General features: G+C 43.9%; 1 protein-coding gene across 6 annotated transcripts in view; it reads left to right on the top strand.

Annotated features, from left to right (window-relative positions):
• FAM102B (family with sequence similarity 102 member B) overlaps nucleotides 1–23,797 on the top strand; it is a 44,641-nt gene that overhangs the window by 3,334 nt on the left and 17,510 nt on the right. For 4 of the 6 annotated variants that reach the window (XM_039486196.1, XM_039486197.1, XM_039486198.1 and 1 more), the window contains exons 2-4: nucleotides 17,047–17,167; nucleotides 21,776–21,805; nucleotides 22,379–22,495. In XM_039486196.1, the coding sequence (XP_039342130.1) occupies nucleotides 17,047–17,167; nucleotides 21,776–21,805; nucleotides 22,379–22,495 (268 nt within the window). Of the gene's footprint in view, nucleotides 1–12,573; nucleotides 12,685–15,838; nucleotides 15,857–17,046; nucleotides 17,168–21,775; nucleotides 21,806–22,378; nucleotides 22,496–23,797 lie in introns of those variants that run through there. The other 2 variants (XM_039486200.1, XM_039486201.1) reach the window with 2 other exon arrangements.

Below are 23,797 nucleotides of genomic sequence, written 5' to 3'. Positions count from 1 at the left end.
GTTTTTTTAATTCCCCACCCCACGTGGTTGAGTTTCAGAACAAAAATTTTACAGTTATAGAGCACACACATAAGTATTACCTTATAGCATGGATACAGATATAAGTAAATACATGCAGCCTGCTACTAGCATTTCATAAAGTCTAAACACATTTTTATTATACTAAGATCTGTTTTTATTATACTAACCCCCAAGTAAACCAGACTGGTTTCCACTCATGTGTTAAACAGTGTTCTGTTAGGCCTGGGGCCTTGGCATGAGCTGGCACCGGATCTGCCAGCATCACAGATAATTCTACCAAAATGGAGTTTTGGACTGTGCACTTCTGAATCAACTAAAAAAAACCAGGAGTACTTGTGGCACCTTAGAGACTAACAAATTTATTTGAGCATAAGCTTTCATGGGCTACAGCTCACTTCATCGGATGCATGCAGTGGAAAATACAGTAGGAAATATAAATATATATATAATACACACACACACACACACACAGAGAACATGAAACAATGGGTGTTACCATACACACTCTAACGAGAGTGATCAGTTAAGGTGAGCTATTACCATCAGGAGAGAGGAAAAACCTTTTGCAGTGGTAATCAAAATGGTCATTTTGCAGCAGTTGACAAGAAGTTGTGAGGGAACATTAGGAGAGAGAAATAAACACAGGGAAATAGTTTTACTTTGTGTAATGACTCATCCACTCCCAGTCTTTATTCAAGCCTAATTTAATGGTGTCCATTTTGCAAATTAATTCCAATTTAGCAGTCCTCGTTGAAGTCTGTTTCTGAAGTTTTTTTGTTGTAATATTGCGACTTTTAGGTCTGTAATCGAGTGGCCAGGGAGATTGAAATGTTCTTGGACTGGTTTTTGAATTTTATAATTCTTGACGTCTGATTTGCGTCCATTTATTCTTTTACGTAGAGACTGTCCGGTTTGGCCAATGTACATGGCAGAGGGGCGTTGCTGGCACATGATGGCATATATCACATTGGTAGATGTGCAGGTGAACGAGCCTCTGATAATGTGGCTGATGTGATTAGGTCCTATGATGGTGTTCCCTGAATAGATATGTGGGCAGAGTTGGCAACGGTCTTTGTTGCAAGGATAGGTTCCTGGGTTAGTGTTTTTGTTGTGTGGTCTGTGGTTGCTGATGAGTATTTGCTTCAGGTTGGGGGGCTGTCTCCCAAGATCTGTGAGAGTGATGGATCGTCCTTCAGGGTAGGTTGTAGATCCTTGATGAAGCATTGGAGAGGTTTTAGTTGGGGTCTGAAGGTGACAGCTAGTGGCGTTCTGCTACTTTCTTTGTTGGGTCTGTCCTGTAGTAGGTGACTTCTAACTGTAACCTTACACAGAAGTGTAGTCCCAAATAACTGGGATGTTTGTTTTTTTTTGTTTTTTTTTGGTGGGAGGAGGGACTTCAGACCAGCAACACTTTACTGTCATCTCATTTCTAACACACTCCTGAATGATTTTGCTTTAGCAGTAACAGATGATGATTTTCATGTACTGATTACTTTAGGTGCTAACATCCAATTACTGTTATAGGCAGATGCTACTACCTTAGGCCTGGTCTACACTTAAAATTTAGGTCAATGTAGCTATGGCAGTCAGAGGTGCACATGATCCACATCCCTGAGTGCCATAGCTATGCCGACCTAACTCTGTCACTCGGGGCAAGGGTGTTCCTACAATGACAGAAAAACCCCTCCACACTGTGGAGTTTTGCCAGCATACTTACAGCACCAAAGCTGTGCTGCTTTGGTCTCTGTAGTGCAGACATAGCCTTAGTCACTTTCTATAGTTGATGTATATCATCTGGGAAATCTCTTTATGTTAAAAGACAATAGACTACAATCAAGCAGATGCCTATATTGTAAGCCTTGTCCTTCCTTTACCTTGCACTTATTACTATATGATGTCAAAGTGAGACCCCAATCCTGAAAACACATATTCTTAACTTTTCATATGTGAGTTAAGCGTGTGTCTAAGGGTAGGTCCATACTTACCCGCTGGGTCGACGCGGAGAGTTCGACTTCTCGGAGTTCGAACTATCGCGTCTAATCTAGACGCGATAGTTCAAACTCCGAACGTGCTCCCGTTGACTCCGGAACTCCACCACCGCGAACGGCGGTGGCGGAGTCGACGGGGGAGCCGCGGAGTTCGATCCCGCGGCGTCTGGACAGGTAGGAAATTCGAACTAAGGTAGTTCGACTTCAGCTACACTATTCGCGTAGCTGAAGTCGCGTACCTTAGTTCGACAGCCCCACCCCCACCCCCCCGTAGTGTAGACCAGGCCTAAGTGTTTTCAGAGTGAGGGGCCTTAGGTCTCGATCCTGCAATGTGATGATGTTGTTGTTGGGTTGTTTTTTTTTCCTCCTCCTTTGGAGTGTGGTTTTAAAATGGTACTGAGCAGTAAGTTATGTGCTCATATTACAGGAAACCAGAGTGTGGGTCTCTAAAATTTTGGCTGGCAGAGTTGGATGCGTCACAAAGAAGCTGCTGCACTTGTAGAGGAAGGTATATAGAATTCCTCTGCAGTAGTCCTTTATGCCAATTTAGGGAGTGTCTGTGCTATTGCCTCCAGAATGAATTGCTTTATTACTATATAGGTGAACTCAAATCTTTTTCAATAAGAATATAAGAACTTCCATACTGGGTCAGACCAATGGCCCACCTAGCTCAGTATCCTGTCTCCGACAGTGACAAGTACCAATAAAATGAAGGAGTTAGTGTTCAGCAGAATTTGCAAACTAGCTTAGTCTTTATTTTTTAAGTGAGCATTGTCTTTCTGTTGTTTAATGTGATAAAATGCAAACTGCACTAGTATTTTTTAAGAGTTGGTAATCGTGTGCTCAAAGGAGTTAACTTTATAGCATTTTAAGGGAAATGTTAAATGTTTCAGAGAATGATTTAAAAAAAGGCTGCATAGCAGACAATACGGTTAATTTATGACACATACAAAATATTTTGGAAAAATTTTGTATAAGTGTTCACCCAATGTCTGATAACATAATTGCTTGGGGAGACACTTAATGGGGTTAGGTGCTCCATTCCCACTGACTAGGAGTTGGGTTCTTAACTGCCATCTGTGTCTTTGGAAATCTTCCCTTTTAAGAACAGTCTTATTCAGAACTGTAAAACAGCTTTGTAAATCCCTTTCACTTCCTTCCCAACACTTTTATTCTTCAAACATGAGATCACAAAAGAGCCAAATATACATCAACATCTTAAGATAGCATGAGATGCTGACAAAATGTGACCATAAAATACAATGTATATGCAGGGGTGACGGGTTTATAGAAATTTTGGTGGTGCCCAGAACCTCGCCCCCTTCCCCCAAACTATGTCCCCCACCTGCCTAAGGCTCTGGGAGGGAGTTTGGGTGGGTTGGGGTGGGGAGGTTTGGGGTGCAGGCTCTGGGAGGGAGTTTGGGTGCTGGGTGCAGTCTCTGGGGGTGCAGAAGGGGGTGAGGGGTACAGGCTTTGGGACGGAGTTTGGGTGTAGGCTTTAGGCTGGGGCGAGGGGTGGGGGTGCAGGAGGGGGTGAGGGGCACAGGCTCTGGGAGGGAGTTTGGGGGCATGAGGGGGTGTGGAGGGAGGGGGTGCAGGCTCTGGGAGGGAGTCTGGGGGTGAGAGGGGGTGCAGGGGTGAGGGCTGTAGGGTGGGGCTGGGGATGAGGGATTTGGGCTCTGGGAGGGGGCTCAGGGCTAGGGCAGAGGGTTTGGGCAGAGGGTTGGGGTGTGGGGAGGTGAGGGCTGTGGCTGAGGGTGTGGGCTCTGGGGTGGGGCAAGGCTGGGGATGAGTTTGGGGTGCAGGCAGGCTGCCCTGGGGCTGGGGCCAGAGAGGAGGATTCCCCCCAGCCCTCTCCCCGCCAGCAGCAGTGAGCTCTGGCGGAGGGGCCCCCCTCTTCCCTCGGCAGCACACTCACCCCACACCACTGTCACTGTATGTGCTCCTAGGGCCCCTCTCAGGTCTAGGAAGCCCTCTCAACTCCCCTGTGGTGGGTGTGGGGGGGAGGCTGCCATCATGTGTGGCCTCCTCCCCTGCTGCTGCCCCTCACTGTAGCCTCTCTGGGGGTGGGGGATGGGGCTGCCCCTTGCCCAGCGTGGGGCAGGAGTGGTGCCTGCAGGTGGGGGAGGGGGCTCTGTGTTGGTGGAAGGTCCTTCCGGAACAGGGAAGGGTCTGGGGCAGAATAAGGGCAACCTGCCCTGCCACTAGTGGATAGGGGGGCACTAGGACCCTGCGGCGGCAGCTGATGCCAGGAACGGAGTCAGCATGGAGCTGCAGGGGACAGGCAGGGACACTCCAGGACCTGGGGGAGGTGCGTGGGGGCTGAGGGGACACTCGGGGGAGGCACATGGGGGTGGCAGGCGGGGCCAGGGGAGAGTCCCAGCCTCAAACATTGGTGGAGCTGGGCCCTGAATATTGCTGGACCCCGGGCACCATCGGCCCATACAACTCGCTGCCCCTGTGTATATGTGTTATAAGCCAAATGGATCCAACTAGTCTTATATCCACAAACTGTCTTGCTAAATTGAATTATGTGATCGATTAAAGCCCTGATCCTGCAAACACTTTCATATGACAGTAGTCCCACTGAGCTGAAGGGGAAAATAGACATGTCAGGTAAAAGTTCAGGCTATTGGAAAATATTTATTCTTCAACATTGTTATCTCTTCACTGTATATTCCTGGGGGCATTCTGCGCCAAAAAAATAAAAATTCTGCACACAATATTTTAAAATTCTGCAAATGTTAACACAACATAATCACACTAGTTTCAATTATTTTGGTAATTTATTTCAAAATGTCTGTCAGTAAGTATGTCTGTAAAAATACAGACCCACACACACCAATTCCCCCAGGAGTAGAGTTAAAGAAACCTCTATGACAACCCAGTTCCTGTTTCTCTGCCCTCTTCTCCCCAGAGCCCATCTGGGGGGCCAGTCACCCACAACTCCTCCCCCCAGAGCCCAGACACCCGGTTCTCCCTCCAGCCAATACACCCGCACCCCCTCACCCTCCAGAGCCCAGACACCCACCCACCTCCCTCTCATCCAGAGACCAGGGATCCCTAGGGAGAAACAGCCTGATGCTGGGTCCTGGGCTTGTGTGGAGTTTTCTGCACGCAGCTGTCTCCTTCCCTCAGGGCAAGTGGGGAACTGCAGCTGCCAGGAACCCTCTAGCTCCGGAGCCCCTGTAGTGTCTTCTATGTGCAAGCTGGGCTCAACTGGGTCCAGTGGCCCCTAGTGGTGGCCAGCAGCACTGCAACCCATTTCTCTGGGAGAAAGGACATTCTGTGCACGCAACATTAATTTCTGCAAAATTCTGCATTGCACAGTGGTGCAGAATTCCCCCAGGAGTAACTGTACAATATGTACATTGGTGAAGACTTAGGGCTTGTCTACCCTATCACTTAAGTTGATGTAACTTACGTCGCTCGGGGGAGAATTACATCAACTTAACATGGTGTCTACAATGTGGCAGAAGCAGGAATAGAATCCAGTTCTCCAGGGCAGCATTCAATTGCTGTAACCCAGGGGTCAGCAACCTTTCAGAAGTGGTGTGCCGAGTCTTCATTTATTCACTGTAATTTAAGGTTTTGCGTGCCAGTAATACATTTTAACATTTTTAGAAGGTCTCTTTCTATAAGTCTATGATATATAACTAAACTATTGTTGTATGTAAAGTAAATAAGGTTTTAAAAATGTTTAAGAAGCTTCATTTAAAATTAAATTAAAATGCAGAGCCCCCCGAACCAGTGGCCAGGACCCGGGCAATGTGAGTGCCACTGAAAATCAGCTCACGTGCCACCTTTGGCACGCATGCCATAGGTTGCCTACCCCTGCTGTAACCTCAAGTCCTCCTTTCTCTTGACAACACATCCTCCAATTTCTGCAACAAATGAAGCAGGAGGCCTACAGACAACAGTCTTCTTCACTGCATAACCCTGGTTTATGTGCAGAGTAGGTCCATCCGCTGCACTGAATGGAAAAAATAGTATGTTATCATGTAATTAAAGACTATCATAATACTTATGCACAAGAGAGCTGGATTAAGGTTGCACAGGCCATTTTAATTCTGGCATTTAATAATATTTTAATGTAGCTTTTTTGTGTGCAATTTCCTACATCTTTTAAAATGGAAACAGAAAATGTAATCATGTGGCATCATATTGACATCCAGATGGTTCATCAGCAGGGTAGAAACCTTTAAATCCACTGCATGGACCACTTGAGCTAGCAGTCATAGATTGTTATATTTTATATGGACCAGCAGTAGAGCAGGATGAGAGATGCACTATACTATTGATTTCAGTTATTTGTTGACAGCAGTGGAATGGTGAGACTCAGGGAATCTTGGGTTTGCTCCTCTCCAGAGTCTGGAATAATTCTCTAGTAGGCACAGACTCTTCTGCTAGTTCCCACCATCCTTGACCCTTCTGCCTCCTCTCCTCCAATTTGTTCCAGTCCTGTCTTTTCCAGTCCAGTTCTACCATGGAGGAAGAAATAAGGCAGCCATCCCTATCATCAAGATCTCTCAGGAGGAGAAAAGGGACATCCTTATGTACATAAACTGCTCTGGATGCTGCCTCTTCACTTTTCTCCCATAATCCTGCAGATACCAAATTCTATCTCTGTTTTTTTTGTTCTGCTGTCTCTTGACACCTCATGATACCTTAAGGATGGACCAGATGCCATCTTTCAGTTTAAACAGTGTAAGGGAAAATGCCTGCATATGCTTACCCAAGGTCTCTTTCCCTTCATTGGGCTTGTACATGCTTGGCTGGCAGGACTGGCTAGACTGTGATGGAGTCTCAAACTGGTTCTGGTTTATGGCATAGCTGGTAGCCCTGCCCCTGCCACATCCTCCTCCTCCTCTTGACTGTGTGTGGGGGAGAGGGGTCTCTGTCTTGGGCTCCTCAGAGGTATCCATGGTGGTTTGCAGGGTGCTGGTGGGATCTCTGTCAAGTATAGCATGTAGCTTGTTGTTAAGGTGGCAGGTATGCAGCTCAGCACCAGATTGATTGTTGGCCTCCCTGGGCTTGTGGTATGCCTGCCACAGTTCCTTTGCTTTCACATGACACTTCTGCTGATCCCGGTCATACCCCTTTGCCTGCATCCCTCGTGCAATCTTTTTATAGATGTCCATGTTTCCACAGCTAGTCTGTAGCTTTGCTTGCACAGCCTCTTCTCCCCACAGGCCCAGGAGATCCAATACCTCCTGTTTTCTCCAGGCAGGAGCCCACCAGTGCATGGAGTTGGCATGCTCAGTTGGGCAGTTACACACAACCAAGGTGAGCTGCTAAGTTGTGCTCGCCAAAGTGGGCATTCAGGAAGAGGCATTTCAAAAACATATGGGAAGTTTTAAAAGGTGGCCCATGGCAGTGGAATTTACAATTGTGACCAGAGCAGTCACTTTTGTAGGGAATGGGGCATTGTGAAACAGCTGCTCACGGGCTATTGGGGTTGACAGAGGTCACAGTGTTTACACTCTGTGTTGCTGTAATGAGGCACTGAGGTCTGCCAGAGACAAATCTGAGTGTAGACATGTAGAAATAGGTTGATGCAAGGCAACTTGACCTAACTCTGTAGTGTAAGCCAGGCCTAAGTGGCATTCAGCTGATGAAAGGTCTGTCTACTACAGAATCCCCAAAACGAAAAAATACCCCCATTCTGCATCAGACATACAAAGCTGGCCTGGAGAAGAGCTGTATTTACAGTTAGTCCTACATTTGAGGCTTAATGCCACATAAGTGTCAGCAAATCACCAAATATCCTATAGTTTATTTACATACAGGAAGGATCATAACTTATGTCATGTTAACTTGCAAATAAACTGATGTGAAGTTTGATATTGATTGTTGCCTTGCATCATTATTAGTTTACTCCTACTCCCAGTGTTCATCTTCTTTTAACATTGTAATGTTTGTTGCAAAAATGTGTTTGATTTGTCAAGCATTAACAACTGTCTTTGTTTTTTACGTGGTGAAATGATGCAATGAGGCTCATAGGAAACTGACTCATAACAGAAGGCTTTCACCCGTGTGTCCATTAGCACAGTCAGTTACCAACTAGTCATCTGAGTTCATATCCATGGCAACCAATCAATATTTTGTGTGTGTAGTGGGGAAAGCTTTGGACATGAAATAGGAAATCTCAGAAATTGTGATGTGGTTCTTAAAAGTTCACATTTATAACAGTTTATTCACTTGTTTGCTTGAGTACTGATGATATGTCTGCAGAAAAATCACAAATATTAAAACATGCCCTGTATGAATTTTCTCTGGGGACTCAGTATACCTAAAATTTGCATGTGGAACACTTGGATTAAGAACCATTCAAGTAAAAAAAAAAATGTAAACTATATATGCTAGGATAAGGTTTTTTTTTGTTTGTTTTGATTATCTTGTTACCGGAGTAATAAAGGTAATAACTGGAGATATACCAATCTCCTAGAACTGGAAGGGACCTTGAAAGGTCATTGAGTCCAGCCCCCTGTCTTCACTAGCAGGACCAATTTTTGCCCCAGATCCCTAAGTGGTCCCCTCAAGGACTGAACTCACAACCCTGGGTTTAGCAGGCCAATGCTCAAACCACTGAGCTATCCCTATCCCTAATGGAATGTTAGTGGTTCTCTGAAAAGGATAGGTGTAACTATCCATGTGAGGGAAATAAATGGTGCTTTTTGAAAATCCCTTATGCTAGGAATCCACATTTTTCTAGCCTTTAAAGCTTGTAAAATCATCAGTTTAATGATATGTTTGTGCAATTGATAGAGCATCTTTACTCCATCCTTTTATAACAAACAACTTAAAAGCCTGGCAACTAGAGCTGTCAATTAATCACAGTTAACTCAAGTGCTTAACTCAAAACAAATTAACTCGATTAAAAAAAATAATCATGATTAATCGCAGTTTTAATCACACTGTTAAACAATAATAGAATACCAATTTAAATGATTCTGTGATTCTATGAAATGTATTATAATTTTGGTTGTTTTTCCACATTTTCAAATATATTGATTTTGATTACAACACAGAATACAAAGTGTACAGTACTCACATTATATTTTTATCACAAATATTTGCAGTGTAAAAAGATAAAAAGTAGTATTTTAAAATTCATCTCATACAAATACTGTATGTAGTGCAATCTCTTTATCGTGAAAGTGCAACTTACAAATGTAGAATTATTTTTTTTACATAACTTCCCTCAAAAACAAAATCTAAAACTTTAGAGCCTGCAAATCCACTCAGTCCTACTTCTTGTTCAGCCAGTCACTAAGACAAACAAGTTTGTTTACATTTACAGGAGATAGTGCTGCCCACTTCTTACTTATAATGTCGCCTGAAAGTGAGAAGAGGTGGTTGAATGGCATTGTTGTAGCCAGCACTGCAAGGTATTTACATGCCAGATAAGCTAAACATTCCTATGCTCCTTCATGCTTTGACTTGTAGATTGTAGATTTATCTTTTTTTACAGTGCAAATATTTATAATCAGCCCAGTACCTGGTCGAAGAGGTCTGTGTAAAACTGCAGGTTGCTATTCTCACGGATCTTGGCAAGCAGCGTGACAGAGGCCTTTTCATGGCGAATATGGGGAAGTGCTGTGTTGCTAAGTATAGATAGTCATGGCAAAAGAGGTGCCTGTAAAGTCACGGTAACAATATGCATAGTTTTGTTAAGCACTACGTCGACCAGCCTCATGTGAGATGAGTGACACAAGACAGGAGCACAGTAGTCTGCTGTTGAATAGCAGAGGGCAAGGGCTGATGATCTAAGCATTGGGCGCTTGCACCCCAGGTTGAACTGGCCAATTTTCTGAGCAGGTTGTTCTGAGTGCTGACTTGGGCTGCTGTCTTCCTCAAATGGTTGTGATATGTTAATGACCTATCCAGTCACACCGATGTAAACTGGGTTTGGATCATGCTGCGGGCATTGACCATTGAGGAAAACATTTAACTCGTGGCCTGCACTTCCATTATGCAGATGGAATACTGTAGAAATAGTCTTAGAAAAGCTCGGCTGCAGGCACCATTGACTACAATAGTCTGCCAGGAGCTTCATATCTTCATTCAAGGCCTTGTCACTTTCTGAGAAGGACTGAGCTTGGTAGCTGCAGCAGATGTCATGGCATAGATAAACTTACGCGAGAATGTAGCTGGCAGGTGGTTGATGTACACATTGAACAGTATGACGGAGGACATTGATCTGACACTTCCAGGAGCTACAGCAGTTGCCCATGTGTATTCTAAACTACCTGTTTTAGAGAAAGAACTCTATTATTTCAACTGCCCAAAGCGGGGCAACTCAAGAGAGTTTAAATAAAAGCCCTCTGTGCCAAACTGTGTCATAGACAGTGGTCAAATCTAAGAAGACGGCTTCTGTCTTTAGATTTTGTTGAAAACCGTTTTCGATAAAGATGGTCAAGGCCAGGACTTGATCACAGATGCTGCATCCTTTCCTAGTCTGCTCAACTTGGAAGACAGTGTTCAAATCCGGAGCAATTTGTTGGCAGATCAAATGCTCAAACACCTTGAAACACACTGACAGCAAGGATATTGGGTGGTAACGCGACATGTTGTAGGGGTACTTTCCTAGCTTAAGAATGGCAATAATCTTTGCTTGACACCAAATGTATGGTAACTTCTTCTCACTGATGTCCAATATGTAGAAGTTAGTAAGTCACTGTAACCTCAAAGTGCTTGAGGGATTTCGGCAAGATATTATCATAGCCCGCCCCCGTGCCTAGCTTGATAGAGTTAAGGGCCTTATCTAGCTCGTCAACCATGAATGGCTCTGGTTAACTTCTACCCATATTCTGATGTTGAAGTTGGCGCCTTTCATCATATACTTTGTGTTTGAGTTGCTTCTCCAGTGAGACCTTTTGCTACCCACAGAAGGTGGCTTGCAACCTCGCTGGGCTTAACCAGAGGGCGATTTTGACCTGGAAGTTATTGAGCAGTGCCCAGCTGGCTAGAATAGGTGAAGTCAAGCTTCTCCGTAGAGTCCTTCCAGAGAGTCAGTCAGGTGGTCAGTGATATTCAGGTCACCAGATAATTCGAATGTCCTGAGCAAGGCTTTGCATTCAGACAAGGAGTGTAAATTGGATGACAGCCCCGTGGTACGGATAAGCATGCGGCTTTATAAATGGCTCTTTGAAATCAATGGTAGGCTTCATCAACTGGGATACAATGCAACAGAATGGTAACCACACTACATTCCAGTGCATCACAGAACTTTTCTCAGTCTGCCTTGCAGAAATTCCACCAATGCTTGATTGAGTTTCAAATGATGTGTAGCTGGAGCCATAGGCAGCTGGTGACCTAGCTGTTGGGGGAGACTAGCTCTGGCCCCTCTCCCTCCTCTTCTACCTCCCCCCCCCCCCCCAGGAGCCAAGAGCACCCCTACCGTGGCCCCTGTGCCGGGCAGCTGGAGGGCGAGAACCCCTGCAGAAGGCAGGCTGGCCAGCCCCAAGCAGCCTAGGCCAGCCAGGGCAGAGCATTGGGAGCTACAGGATGGGGCTGGGCCGGGCCTGGCCTGGGGGCAGAGCATGGGCGGGGACACACTAGTCTGTTTGGGGAGGCACAGCCTTCCCCTGCCTACGATACCTGCCGCCCATGGCAGGAGCCCAGTATGAATAAGCAATGGTCTATGTTGGTTGTGAGGAAAGTTATCAAGTACTATATGGTTCACTGGTTGTGAACGGCCGCCTAGCAAACTGACCCAGTAAAGGTGGGGTGAGTACTTTTTTGACCATCTAGCAGAAAGAAATGTGCCGTGTTTTGCATCGTGAAGCAACACAGAGGAGTTGTTAGTTGCTCAATCCATCAGTTGTTCAGCATTGTTATCCAAATCAGTGTACCCCCCACTCAGTGGTGGCATTAAAATCACCAACGAAGATTGCACCTGTCTCTCACCAACTGAAGTTGGTCCAATAAGAGATTACCTGACCCACCTTATCTATCTCATATCCTGGGACCAACACGGCTATAATAATACTACAGATGAATTATTGGTGCTCACTTAAAACAGCCTGCCAAAGTTCTTGTTTTATCTAAATGGCTTTCACGTTTTGTAACTTGGGTATGTGAAAGGAAAGAAAGAGAAGTAAACTTATCTAGAGGAGAGAAGTTTATTCTGACTATACAAATTAAAAAGAAAAGAATACATTTAATTATTCATTTACTTATCTTAATAGTAACTACATCAGTGCAAATGTAAAAAGCATCTGTGTGTAGCACAGAAAAGTATAAAAGCCATAAATAACTTTTTAAACTCCTTAACCACCTTCCCTTTCCCTGAAACAAACCAGCTTAAGAATTTTTAATAGTAGAAATCTTAACAATGGACTGTGGTGACACTGCACTGTAACTAGTTAATTCTGTTTTCGTGAGCTAGTTTTAATTTTCTTTTAATGCTTGCAAAGTACTTTCATGTAAAAAGCATCTGATGACCTATTTTACTGACTGACATGTTTGCTGTTTTTCCATAGTATCCAGCCTTGGCAAGTTGAATTCAAATTGCTCTCTAGGTGTTAAAATCAAACTTTTTTGTTTTGAACTTTTATAGGAAGTTACTGGCTGTTCATACAGATCATAAATATAAACTGAAACTCAAGGGATCTTACATGAAATAGAACTTGAAGATGTATTCAATAAAAACCTTACTAATTTGTATTAGGTAAGCAATACTTTTCTAAGTCTTTGTAGGTCAAATGTAAATAGAGCTTTCATGTTTCAGATAATACAGTGTTACTGTATTTCTGTTTCTGTTTTGAGGCTGGATTCCTTGGCAGAGCTTTGATGCATCACTACTCTGTTTTGGCACAACAATGGAAGAATATTATCTTGCTACTTAAAAGAAGAGCAGTTAAAACAGATGAAGTCTTATTTGTCTTTTAAAAAACTACACTATTCAAATAGATTTAAATAACATAAGATGAACATTTACAAGATATTTCAACACAAGGGCCCTAGAATTATCTCCCTCTTTTCTCTTTATGATTAGGAATAGGTGACTTGATTGAACAAATGGTCACAAAGGTAATCAGTGCCATGCCTCCGGGCTTTGTTTTTTGTATTTTAATAATATATTTCTATTAAAATAAATGACTCTCATCCTACAATATTTATTTTGTGCTTTTCTTTGTGACTTCATCCATATGCTCATTACCATTTAGAGAGAAATGTGTAAATTCCCTTTAACGTAAATTAAAGAGTTCGGTATCAGAATGAACTGTTTATCTGTGTAGTTACATGATTCCATCATTTTCAGTACTTGTAAGCTACCTCTGGCTTTTAATAAATCGTTACTGCATGTTTTGGAAAATAGCTTGCCAAAGATGACAGCACTATTAGATACATCCTGCACACCCTTCCACAAAGCCACCAAGGTTTGGGGAAGTAGAGATCAGGATGGGATAATTCATAAGGTCCTTATGTACAGGAACATCTAAGGCCTGGGCAACACTAGCAGGGGGGTTCGAACTAAGATACACAACTTCAGCTACTCTATTCGTGTAGCTGAAGTCGAAGTATCTTAGTTTGACTTACCAGGCTGTCCTCATGGCGGCGAGTCGACTGGCGCAGCTCCCCTGTCGATGCTGCTTACTCCTCCTGCCGAGGTGGAGTATGGGCATCGATTAGCAGATTGATTTATTGCATCCAGATGAGACGCGATAAATCGATTCCCCAATACATCAAACACTACCCGCCAATCCGGCGAGTAGTATAGACGTACCCTAAGACTTTCCACAAGAAAACGGGTAAGAAAGGGATCCTGTATTTATATATGGCTGCTGAATTCTCTCTTTAGTGCCAATATTGGGTCAAGTCTTAAAGCAATAGTTACCTTAGCACTGCACCTGCTGTAGGCAAAGGTGGGGCATTAAATACAATCATTAGGGCTTCAGAAAAGACCCTACAGGATAGCAGCATAAGAATTTCCCATCATTTGGGCATTACCTGTTAAAGTACTCATTAAAGAATATGAAAGGAGGAAAAGATGCAGTGAAAATGCTTACATGGATTCAAAATATGCTATCCCTTCAGCCCAGACAGCTGTTCAGGTTATTCAAACAGTCTAGCCTAGCCAAACCAATGGGGGTGTTGCTCCACAATCTGAAATATCCCAGAAAGTAAAAGCAGCTTAGTTAAGCATTATTTTAATAGACTCAAACTTGGGAAATAACAGTGCCCAACTGAACCTGTCTTCACATCAAATATGAAAATTCAGATGGATTATTATTTTTGTTTATAATTTTATAGCTAAGGCCCTATTTGAATCGTGGGATAATTGTCCAAGAATTGCAGCTGAGTTTGCAGACAAGCCATGGAAAAGTAATAATGGACCTTATTATTTGCAGTAATAAAGTCCATTATTACTTTTCTGCAGTTTTCTCTGTCGGCCACCCGGGGCTGAAAGTAGGGGCTCACTGTCAGAATTGCAATGGAAGCTTAATATTGCAAATTAAGTAGGGCCTTATTTACAGCCTCTTTTGATGGCATGCAATATAATAGAACTTTAAGGTAGCCCCTTATCCTGTTCATCCTCTTAAAGAAAATCAGCATAAGCAAAACAGAACAAAAATCTGTTTAACAAAATCTGGCCTGTGCTCTTCCTCTGTCTTCAGTTCCTACTGCTCCAGTTTTATCATCTTTGTCTATTCTGAATATACTTTAATATAATAGAAATGTCTCCAACCTCACTAGATCAGATTATATGCTGCTTCTACTTTTCACACACAACCATCAGGCAGCAACGCCAAGAGTGCATGAGAATTTTTGGCATGTTTTCCTCAGCTGCTGTCTTTCTGGAAGGTTCCTTTCCCCAGTCATCTGTCTTCCCCCACAGGCAATGGTCACAGTTCCTTTTTTTTGTTTGTTTGTTGTTCTGATTGTCAAAAAATTAGTCTCAAAGCCATTGAAGTGCCGGGACTCTTCTGGGAATGGCTGTGAAGAAAAACTGGGACCAATTAGCAAGGCAAGCCTCAGCCACCTTGCCCCTAACCAGGGATAGAGGAGAAGCCCCAGATAGACAGCATCTTGTCAGATGTATGCATCTGCAGAAAGCCGCATACAATCCTTGTTGCCCCCAAAATCAGGCCAAACTGGGAAGGGAAGTAAGAGCCTGGCAGTGGCACCTAATGTATCAAAGCAGTTTATTTCTCTACCTGTCTCACCCCTGAAGTTCCTGAGCCCCAAAAAGCAGCCTGAGAATTCTAACATGGAGGATATTCTTGCCTTTTGTAGCTTCTTGGGGAGGGGGTGAATAATTTCTGTTATCTCTTATCCAGCCACAGAAAGTAAACAACTCGCATAGATGCTAAGTTCTGTGCTGTTTCATGTATGTTGTCTCTCACCAGAGACAAGCCACTGATTCTTCCTATAGGGTTCCCCAAGGAGTGGGAGCAGGTGTTTGGGGAAGGTAGAAGTTCATTCTCTGCACCCCTCAGAAATGGGAAGGTTTGTGGGGGAAGGCAAGCGAGCTGCAACTTGAAGAGCTGGGGAGGGTAGTATTGCTGGGCAGATGGGAATTGGGAGGGACTCATGAGAGGAAGCCTGGGGTTGTCATACAAGGTGGATGGCGGTATTTAGGGTTTAGTGGAGGAATTCAGGGAGCCTCTCCCCTTCTGCATGTGCTCGTAATAGCCTCCATATTGGCCATCTGCCCCTATCCTATTCAGCCACTCTCCTATCTACGTCAGCCTCTGATACCATCCTGTCCACCTTCTACTGAGAACAGCGCGCTGAAGCATCCATCACCTCCTTGCTGTCAAGGAGTCCATGAAGGTTGTGAGTTGCCACGAAGACAAGAAAGCAGCCAGATAGGCCTGCAGTGGTCAAGAGTAATGGTAAAGAAAACCCTATTTAGTCCCTACTGGATGCATGAGATGGGGCCTGTAGACATTGTCATTCCCAGTGCTTGACACTTGGCAGGTCTGCAACTGCTAGTGACCAAGAAAACTCTCCTAAAGGATGAGCTAGAAAGACTGCATCCTTCCTGTTCACTCAGACATGAAATCCCTGGTATTGTACCTAGAGGGAAAGCTCATGATTGTAATTCTCTGTTTTGGTAAGAACAAACTATATTTTCCCTTGTCCATGTCAGGAGTGATTCACACTGACAGGAGAGTGTAGGGAAGTTTCTACTTCCACTTCCTGTGCTGTATTTGTCTTGAGGTTAAATGGAGGATTTGGACAGAACTTTAACTATTTGCCATATTTCAAATAGTCTTTAAAAACACATAAAAGTGTTATGTGATTTTATGTTTTTTGCCTTTTTTAAAAAGTGTAAGATTCTCAGGTGGTGCAGTGGGTAAATGCACTTGTCTTCTATCTCTGTAAGATAAGGATTGAAATTCTGCTCAGGTCTCAGTGAATGGAGCTTTGATAACGTCTTAGTTTTGCCAAATGGAAAGAGTTGTTTTTAGAGGCCAACAGTCATGTTGGAGCCCTCAATGGAATGGCAGGGATGTTGCATGTCCGGATTGATGAGTCTTGCACAAACTGTGTGGGAAGCTTGTACAATTCCTCCATGTGTTATGCCTAACTTAAGCTAGTTGGCTTTAGCTCTTCACTTTTGGGCACAGTAAATTAACTAATTTAAATAAAATCCTTTTCCCTTACTGCTGACCTAACAGTTAGTCCAATCCTCTTTCTTCTTAGCGTCAAGTCTGTGTACCCTTGCATGGTTGAGGTGCAGCTTATCTATTTCATTTTTTCTATGAAAATGAACTTAGTTGTCAGTTTTTTTTTCACCCAGCATGTTGCATTATGCCTATCACAAGAGCTGTACTAATCACCACAAGTACTAAACATGGTTAGACTCTTCCCTTTTTTTTAATAAAGTTTAATTTTTCATCACATACAGACATTTTAACCAACCTTTTGATAAGTGATTCATGTTTGTGCCACTTCAACTCAATGTTTACTCAGATTTGTCCAGTGGTCTTTTGTGTTTTTGACTGCATATGTCATTTTTTAGATGTTTGTTTATAATGGCTGTCTGTCTCCTTTTTTCCCCACCTCCTCTTTTTTGCAGAGAGGTCGTGCAGGCAAACTCTGTTCACTGGAAGAAGAAGTTCTTATTTATATGTAAAATGAGTGCCAGTGCCACTACAGGCATTCTGGATCCTTGCATCTGCAGAGTATCTGTACGGAAGGTAAAAACAGCATTTTTCCTCTTTTAGACCATAACTTTTTTTTCCACAGTAGCTCTGATCATTTGCTACTGTCCTCTCTTTTTATAGAGCTAGCAGACATTATAAAATGAATTGTAGCTGTAGCCACGTAAAATACTCATTATTAGTCAACATAATTTTGTCATCTGATCATCTGCTTACTTAACTCTAATTCACATACAGTAACTCTTCACTTACCCCTGGTCTACACTGGGGGGGGCATCGAGCTAAGATACACAACTTCAGCTACGAGAATAGCGTAGCTGAAGTCAACGTATCTTAGTTTGACTTACCTCGCATCCTCACGGCGCAGGGTTGATTGCTGCGGCTCCCCCATAGACTTTGCTTCCACCTCTCGCTGAGCTGGAATTCAGCAGTTGACGGGAGAGCAATCGGGGATCGATTTATCATGTCTACATTACACGTGATAAATTGATCCCTGATAGATCAATCGCTACCTGCTGATCCGGTGAGTAGTGTAGACGTAGCCTAAAAGTCGTCCCGGTTAACATTATTATGTTGCTGATCAATTAGAGAACATACTCATTTAAAGTTTTGCAAGGCTCCCTGTAAACTGTTGGTCGGGGCTCAACCCTCCGGCTGGCGGAAGGGGAGTGACACCGACTCGCTCCTTGTCCCCTCTAACTGGCGGGCGGCAAGAAATCAGGGTCAGCACCGTCTCACGTGTCAGGCCCTCTGGATCAGGGGGGCTGAACAGCAATCAGTCTCAAGAAGGTTCACAGGTTCAGACCCTCAGGCAGGGGCTGAACACAAGGCACCCAGTCAATCAGTGTAAGCCCAGGCCCTCAATCAGGGCGGGGCAGCACAATAGCAGTTCTACGCTCAGATCCTCACTGCAGGAGCTGGGCAATACCAATCATTCAGGGCTCAGGTCCTTGTCGCAGGAGCTGAGCAGTAACACTAGTTCAACTAAGCCCAGGCCCTCTGAGGCAGGGGCTGGGCAACAGCAGTTCAATATAAGCCCAGGTCCTCTGGAGCAGGGAGCTGGGCAACAGCAGTTCAATATAAGCCCAGGTCCTCTGGAGCAGGGGACTGGGCAACAGCAGTTCAATATAAGCCCAGGTCCTCTGGAGCAGGGGACTGGGCAACAGCAGTTCTGTTTAAGGCTCAGGTCCTTGCCTCAGGAGCTGAGCAACTACAAAGTCAGTAAGCCCAGACCCTTTGGTCAGGGCGGGACAACCACCATAGTCCCCAGGGCTCAGGTCCTGGTGTCAGGAGCTGAGCAATGACAACAACTCAGATTAGTGCAGGCGTCTCGGTCTGCGCTGGGGTGAGGGGGAGACTGCCACCCGTGAGTGGGGTGGCAGGGGGGACACAGGCCCACCCACTCCACTGTGTCCCAGCCTGGGGCCCTATTAGCGGCTAGCAATGCCGCTGGTCAGTGGGGTCCTGACCGAAACACACTGACATGGGCACCTCGGTGCCTATAACCTGACAGGGATCGGCTATCCCCGGGCTACATTCCATTTCCCCCTCTATGGGTACCTGCTCCTCGGTCGCCATGGGTTCGGGCCAGTCCACCGGCGTGGGGTCTGCAGGACCAGGGCTTGGGGGCAGGTCAGGCAACTCCTGGAAGTCCGGCCAGGCTGGCTCCGGTGGTTCCTCCGGATAACAGCAGGGCGGAAGCGGCGGCGGCGGCGGCGGCTCCTCCTCGTACCGGGCGCAAGGAAGTCCTAGCGGCTGCTCCGGGTTCCTCGTCGTACCGGGCGCGGGGCAATGGGGGCCAGTCTTGATCGCCGCTTCGGGTCCTAGAGGGTTCCCAGTCTGGAGCCCCCGCCGGCACGTCTGCTCGCGGCGGTGGCTGGCTCCTGACTGAGCTTTGGCGTTCTCCTTTTCTACTTCCTGTCCCGCCCCTTGACTTCCGGGGGGCGGGGACAGGAAGTGGTGCCTCAGCCCACTTGGGCGTCTGGGAGGGAGCTCCCTCTGCTGGGCAGGAGGGGAGCCACACCGACTCGCTACACTCCCTTATAACGTTGTTTGGCAGCCGCCTGCTTTGTCCACTGCTTGCAGGAAGAGCAGCCCGTTGCAGCTAGCTTGTGGGGGCTTGGAACCAGGGTGAACCAGTAGCCCTCCTATCAGCTCCCCTAAGTTCCCTATGTGGCAGCCACCCAGCGGGCTATCAATTGCTGGCAGTTCAGTTGTCCCTCCCCCACTACCATGTGCTGCTCCTGCCCTCTGCCTTGGAGCCTCCTGCTTGCTGTGCGGGGGAGAGGGAGGCTAATGTCAGGGTGTCCTCCCTGCTCCTGCATCCTGCTTACCCCATCTTCCATAGAGCAGGGGGACACACACAACAGGCCTCAGGATGGAGAGAGCTTCCTGGCTGAAGCTGCCATCTCAGCTTGCTGATCAGCTTAAAAAGGCAGTGTACTTAGAGTGGGGTCAGCGTATTTAAAAGAGTAATGTGCATTTCTCTCTCTCTCACACACACACACACGATGTGTGTCTGTGTCTGCCATGTTGTCTTCTCTCCCTCCATTAGTGCTGCCTTGTAGAGTGTGAGGCTGCATTAACGAGTTAACCCTTGAGGGCTCAGCCAATTGCTAGTTCATCATTTAGCGGTAAGGCATTCCCCTGGGAAATAGCCCACCCTCTGACTTAACCACCTCAGCCAAGCTTCTCAATCATCATCGCTGTGTACCAGTATTAAATTGTTTGTTTAAAACTTATACTGTGTGTGTATTTTATATAAATAAATAAAACACACACACACACACACGATAGTCTTTTGTCTGGTGGAAAAAAATTTCCCTGGAACCTAACACCCCCCCTCCATTTACATTAATTCTTATGGGGAAATTGGATTTGCTTAATATCGTTTCGCTTAAAGTTACATTTTCCAGGAACATAAGTACAATGTTAAGCGAGGAGTTACTGTATTGTAATTTGAGGAAGCTGTAACCATGAACTTAATTTATGCTAGCTAAATGGCATAACAGCCAGGTATGATTAATTTTCAAATTAGTTCTGAACTAAGAACCGCCTCCCATGTGCAACATCCTGAGCACTCTCTTTTTAAGTGGTTTTGCTGGCTCACAACTTGAGCAGCATAAGTATGTTGCTACTTTCATTATGATTTTTTCAAGTATGGTGTTAATATATGAAGCACAAAGCATTTGTATGATTTCAAAAGGAACATTCATAGTGTTTTATATATGCACTGGTATTTTCAGATAGCTATCAAACAAGATAACTTTTTCATAATTTATGTTGTAACATAACCAAGGTAGGTCAGTGCAGATGCAGTTTCAGCATAGTTACAGAAGGATAAAACTTACTTTCAATTATATTAAGGTACTAAACGTAGCAGAAATTTTTAAGAGCCTGCAGATTGAATGTGTTCAGTTGTTCCTTTGTCAGTTGTAATAAGGTGACTGCATCTCTCTACTCTCCCACAAACAGGTCTTCTCTATTGCTGTGGGAATTCAGAGTCTTTTGAAAAGATTAGAATGAGGAAACAGTAATGCCTCACTTTTCAACAAAAACTCAAGAACGAGTAGCAAAAATATATTTAAACTGCTTATTCTTTCATCCCGTAACAACTGGCTTCATTTTCTTCCTGGGAAAAGCCCAATTCTTCCTGGTCAGTGACTGATGCAGTGCATAGAAGTCCAGAGCAAGAAGCAGCAAGCTTGGAGTATGTCTACACTGGAGCTGAGAAATTGCCTCCCAGCTGGGGTAGACAGACTTGTGTTAGCAGGGCTCAAGGGGTACTGTGCTAAAAATAGCTGTGTGGATGTTTTGGCTCCAGTTAAGACACAGCCTAGCTTCCTGAGCTCAAGCCCAGTGGCTCAGGTGGGTGATTAGCTTGAGTCTCTGCCTGAATCACAGCTTCCACACAGCCCTTTTTAGCATGCTAGCTCAAGTCCCACTACCACAAGTCTGTCTACCTGAGCTGGGAAACTCATTCACAGCTGTAGTGTAGACATACCGTTAGAGGCCCTGAACTTGTTCCATGTACTGGCTTGATTTTCCTGATCTCCTGAGGTGCATCTCCTACACGCCTTACCCCTAGCAGCAGAAACAAACTGGTGCTGTAGCATTGAATAGCTGTCTGTGTCTCTTGAGGTGACTTTGTGAAGGCAGCATGGATTTTTTGTTTGTTTTCCAATGCATGCATTAGGAAATAAATTGGAGGACTTTTGCATTTTTATTTAATTACCAGCTGGTTCCTCAACATTCAGGGGTAGGTGTTTGAAATTTGTTTTTTGCAAAAATGCTTATTTCACAAACCAGGGTATGTAGTTGGTGGGCCCCACAGTGATGGAGGTTATGCACACTCTTTCCCCACTTGTATGGGGAAAAGTTAGGCTTCTGCAGTTTACTTCTCCCCTGCCCTCCTGGTGATCTCTTGGCTTCCTGATGGAGTTCCTGGGTAGGCCCGAGAAGAAGCTTGGAGAAGCTCACAGGGTCTCTTCCTGTTACAATTAGCAATATAATAGACTAATACTATGGCAATATTGTGTTCAGAGATATCTCTTAAAATGTGTGTACATGTTGGGTTCCTTCAAAAAGGCAATATTTTAAATTTTTATGACTTGTTTAGTTACTAGTGTATGTTTCTTTTTGCAGGAGTTAAAAGGTGGAAAGGCATACGCAAAGGTAAATAGACATGATCTGTTCTATACACTGACACTTCCTTCTTGCTCTCTTATGCTCTTTACATATTTTAGCTTAATAATAGTCCAGAATACCTATCATTCTGATACCCAACATGATCTTCCAGGTCATCTATTAAGTAGAAGTACTGATATTTGAGAGGTAACTTGGACATACTTAAATCTCCCCCCACCTCTCTTGGAGTTCACTTTTCTTTGCCTCTCAAGAATGATGGAAGTCTTTACTTCTATATTTTTTGTGTGTATGGGATTTTCAATATTTAGAAAGCCTTCCTAGGGTTTTTTTAGGTGTAAATTGAAACTAAGAGTACAGCTGAGCAGCATTTGGCATTTAATCAGTATCAATTCTAACAATATTTACAAGGTTTTGTAGAGCTGTTTTTTTTTTCTTTTCTAATGTAACTTCTTTTTTTTTTTTTAGTCCATCCCTTCTGCATGAAGCAATCATTCTAATTCAAGTGTGATTAAAGGCTAATAACGAATACTAATTATTGTGCATACAGTAAGTGGCCCTGGATTATACTATGATATCTAACACTTCATTCTCTCTTAATAGCTGGGCTTTGCAGACCTAAACCTTGCAGAGTTTGCTGGATCGGGAAATACCACTCGTCGCTGTTTACTGGAAGGTTATGATACCAAAAATACCAGACAGGATAATTCCATTCTCAAAGTAATTCATGTTTTTTTTTCCATCATATTATCTGAGGTAAAAGTGTATTTCTATTAACTACATAAGGGAAAAACAGGAACTAATATGTTGTGGAACTGAAAACCACAAACATGACAGTCAAGCATTTAACAAGGTTTAAAATATATTTGCTGTTGCTGAACATCCTCTCTGTCAGTACTCTCTCTTTCCAGAGAAAGACTGGACATGTAAGTAATACAATGCAGTAATCTCAGCCTTATTTTTGAGAACCAAGTGACATTCATACAAGCAACAAATTGGTGGATTATTTTTGCCAGTTTTGGAACTCTGATTTGTGAGCTATACAGGAGAACCATTTTTAAGTATTAAATTAATTTTAGTTTCCTATTGGACTTGGGCAATGCAAAGTAAATTCAATATAAGACAGAGTCTAGTGTAGACATAGTTTATATAAATACTGTAATAGTTATATGTTCGTGTAACTATGCAGTTAGTTCTTTTCAGGGTAGTTTTCTTTAGTTGGCTTGCCTAATTCTGTAAAGAATGAGCCAGCTTTAACATTCAGTCATGGATTGTGATGGGAGATGGAAATTCTCTTCCACTCACTCTCTAACCAGTGCCAAAGAATTTGTGGAAATATTTGAAATCTTGAACCCCTGAGAGTGATCTAGAACCACCATCCTTTTCTGTTCTAATCCATTTGGATCAGTAGAATTTGAGACAGATTTGTGTAATTTGATTAAATTGTGATGTTGGGGCACTGGGATTGATCAGTCACACAGGTAACTATACAGCTTAGGTCTTCAGTTTCTATTTGTTTGAGGCAGTCCTAGGCTTCTCCAGAACATGTTTCTTTATTCCAGAAAACATTAATGAAAACAATGCTGGTGGTGTCAACTTTTTGGTCAAATGAGTCCTGACTTGCTGTGTTTATGGATGTTTGATGACATTATTTGCCTTTATGGTTGCTTCACCTGTGACTTTCCCAATGATGGTAGCACAGTCAGTTTTTGTCTCTTGACAATTTAATAAGCAACTCTTAATAAATGATGATTCGGTGGAGTAATGTGCCTGCTGCTGGTGTGTGTGCAAATGGAATTCCTTGTACATCCACATTGCTGATCTAAGGGGACGGACGAGATCTCCTTCAGTCCTTCTCTTTCTTGAACCCCCTACTGTTGATACTTATTTTTATAGAATCCTAAGGTAGAAATGAGATAATGTAACTGATTTCAAACACTAGTTTGTAGCTTTTTGCTTTGTTTTAAAAGATTGCCATGTAAGATTTATAGCGGTTTAACTCTCTTCTGTACCAATATTATC

Source organism: Mauremys reevesii, linkage group 8, assembly GCF_016161935.1.
Source record: "Mauremys reevesii isolate NIE-2019 linkage group 8, ASM1616193v1, whole genome shotgun sequence".
Lineage (NCBI taxonomy): Eukaryota > Metazoa > Chordata > Testudines > Geoemydidae > Mauremys > Mauremys reevesii.
This window is presented reverse-complemented; position numbering and strand designations above follow the sequence as displayed.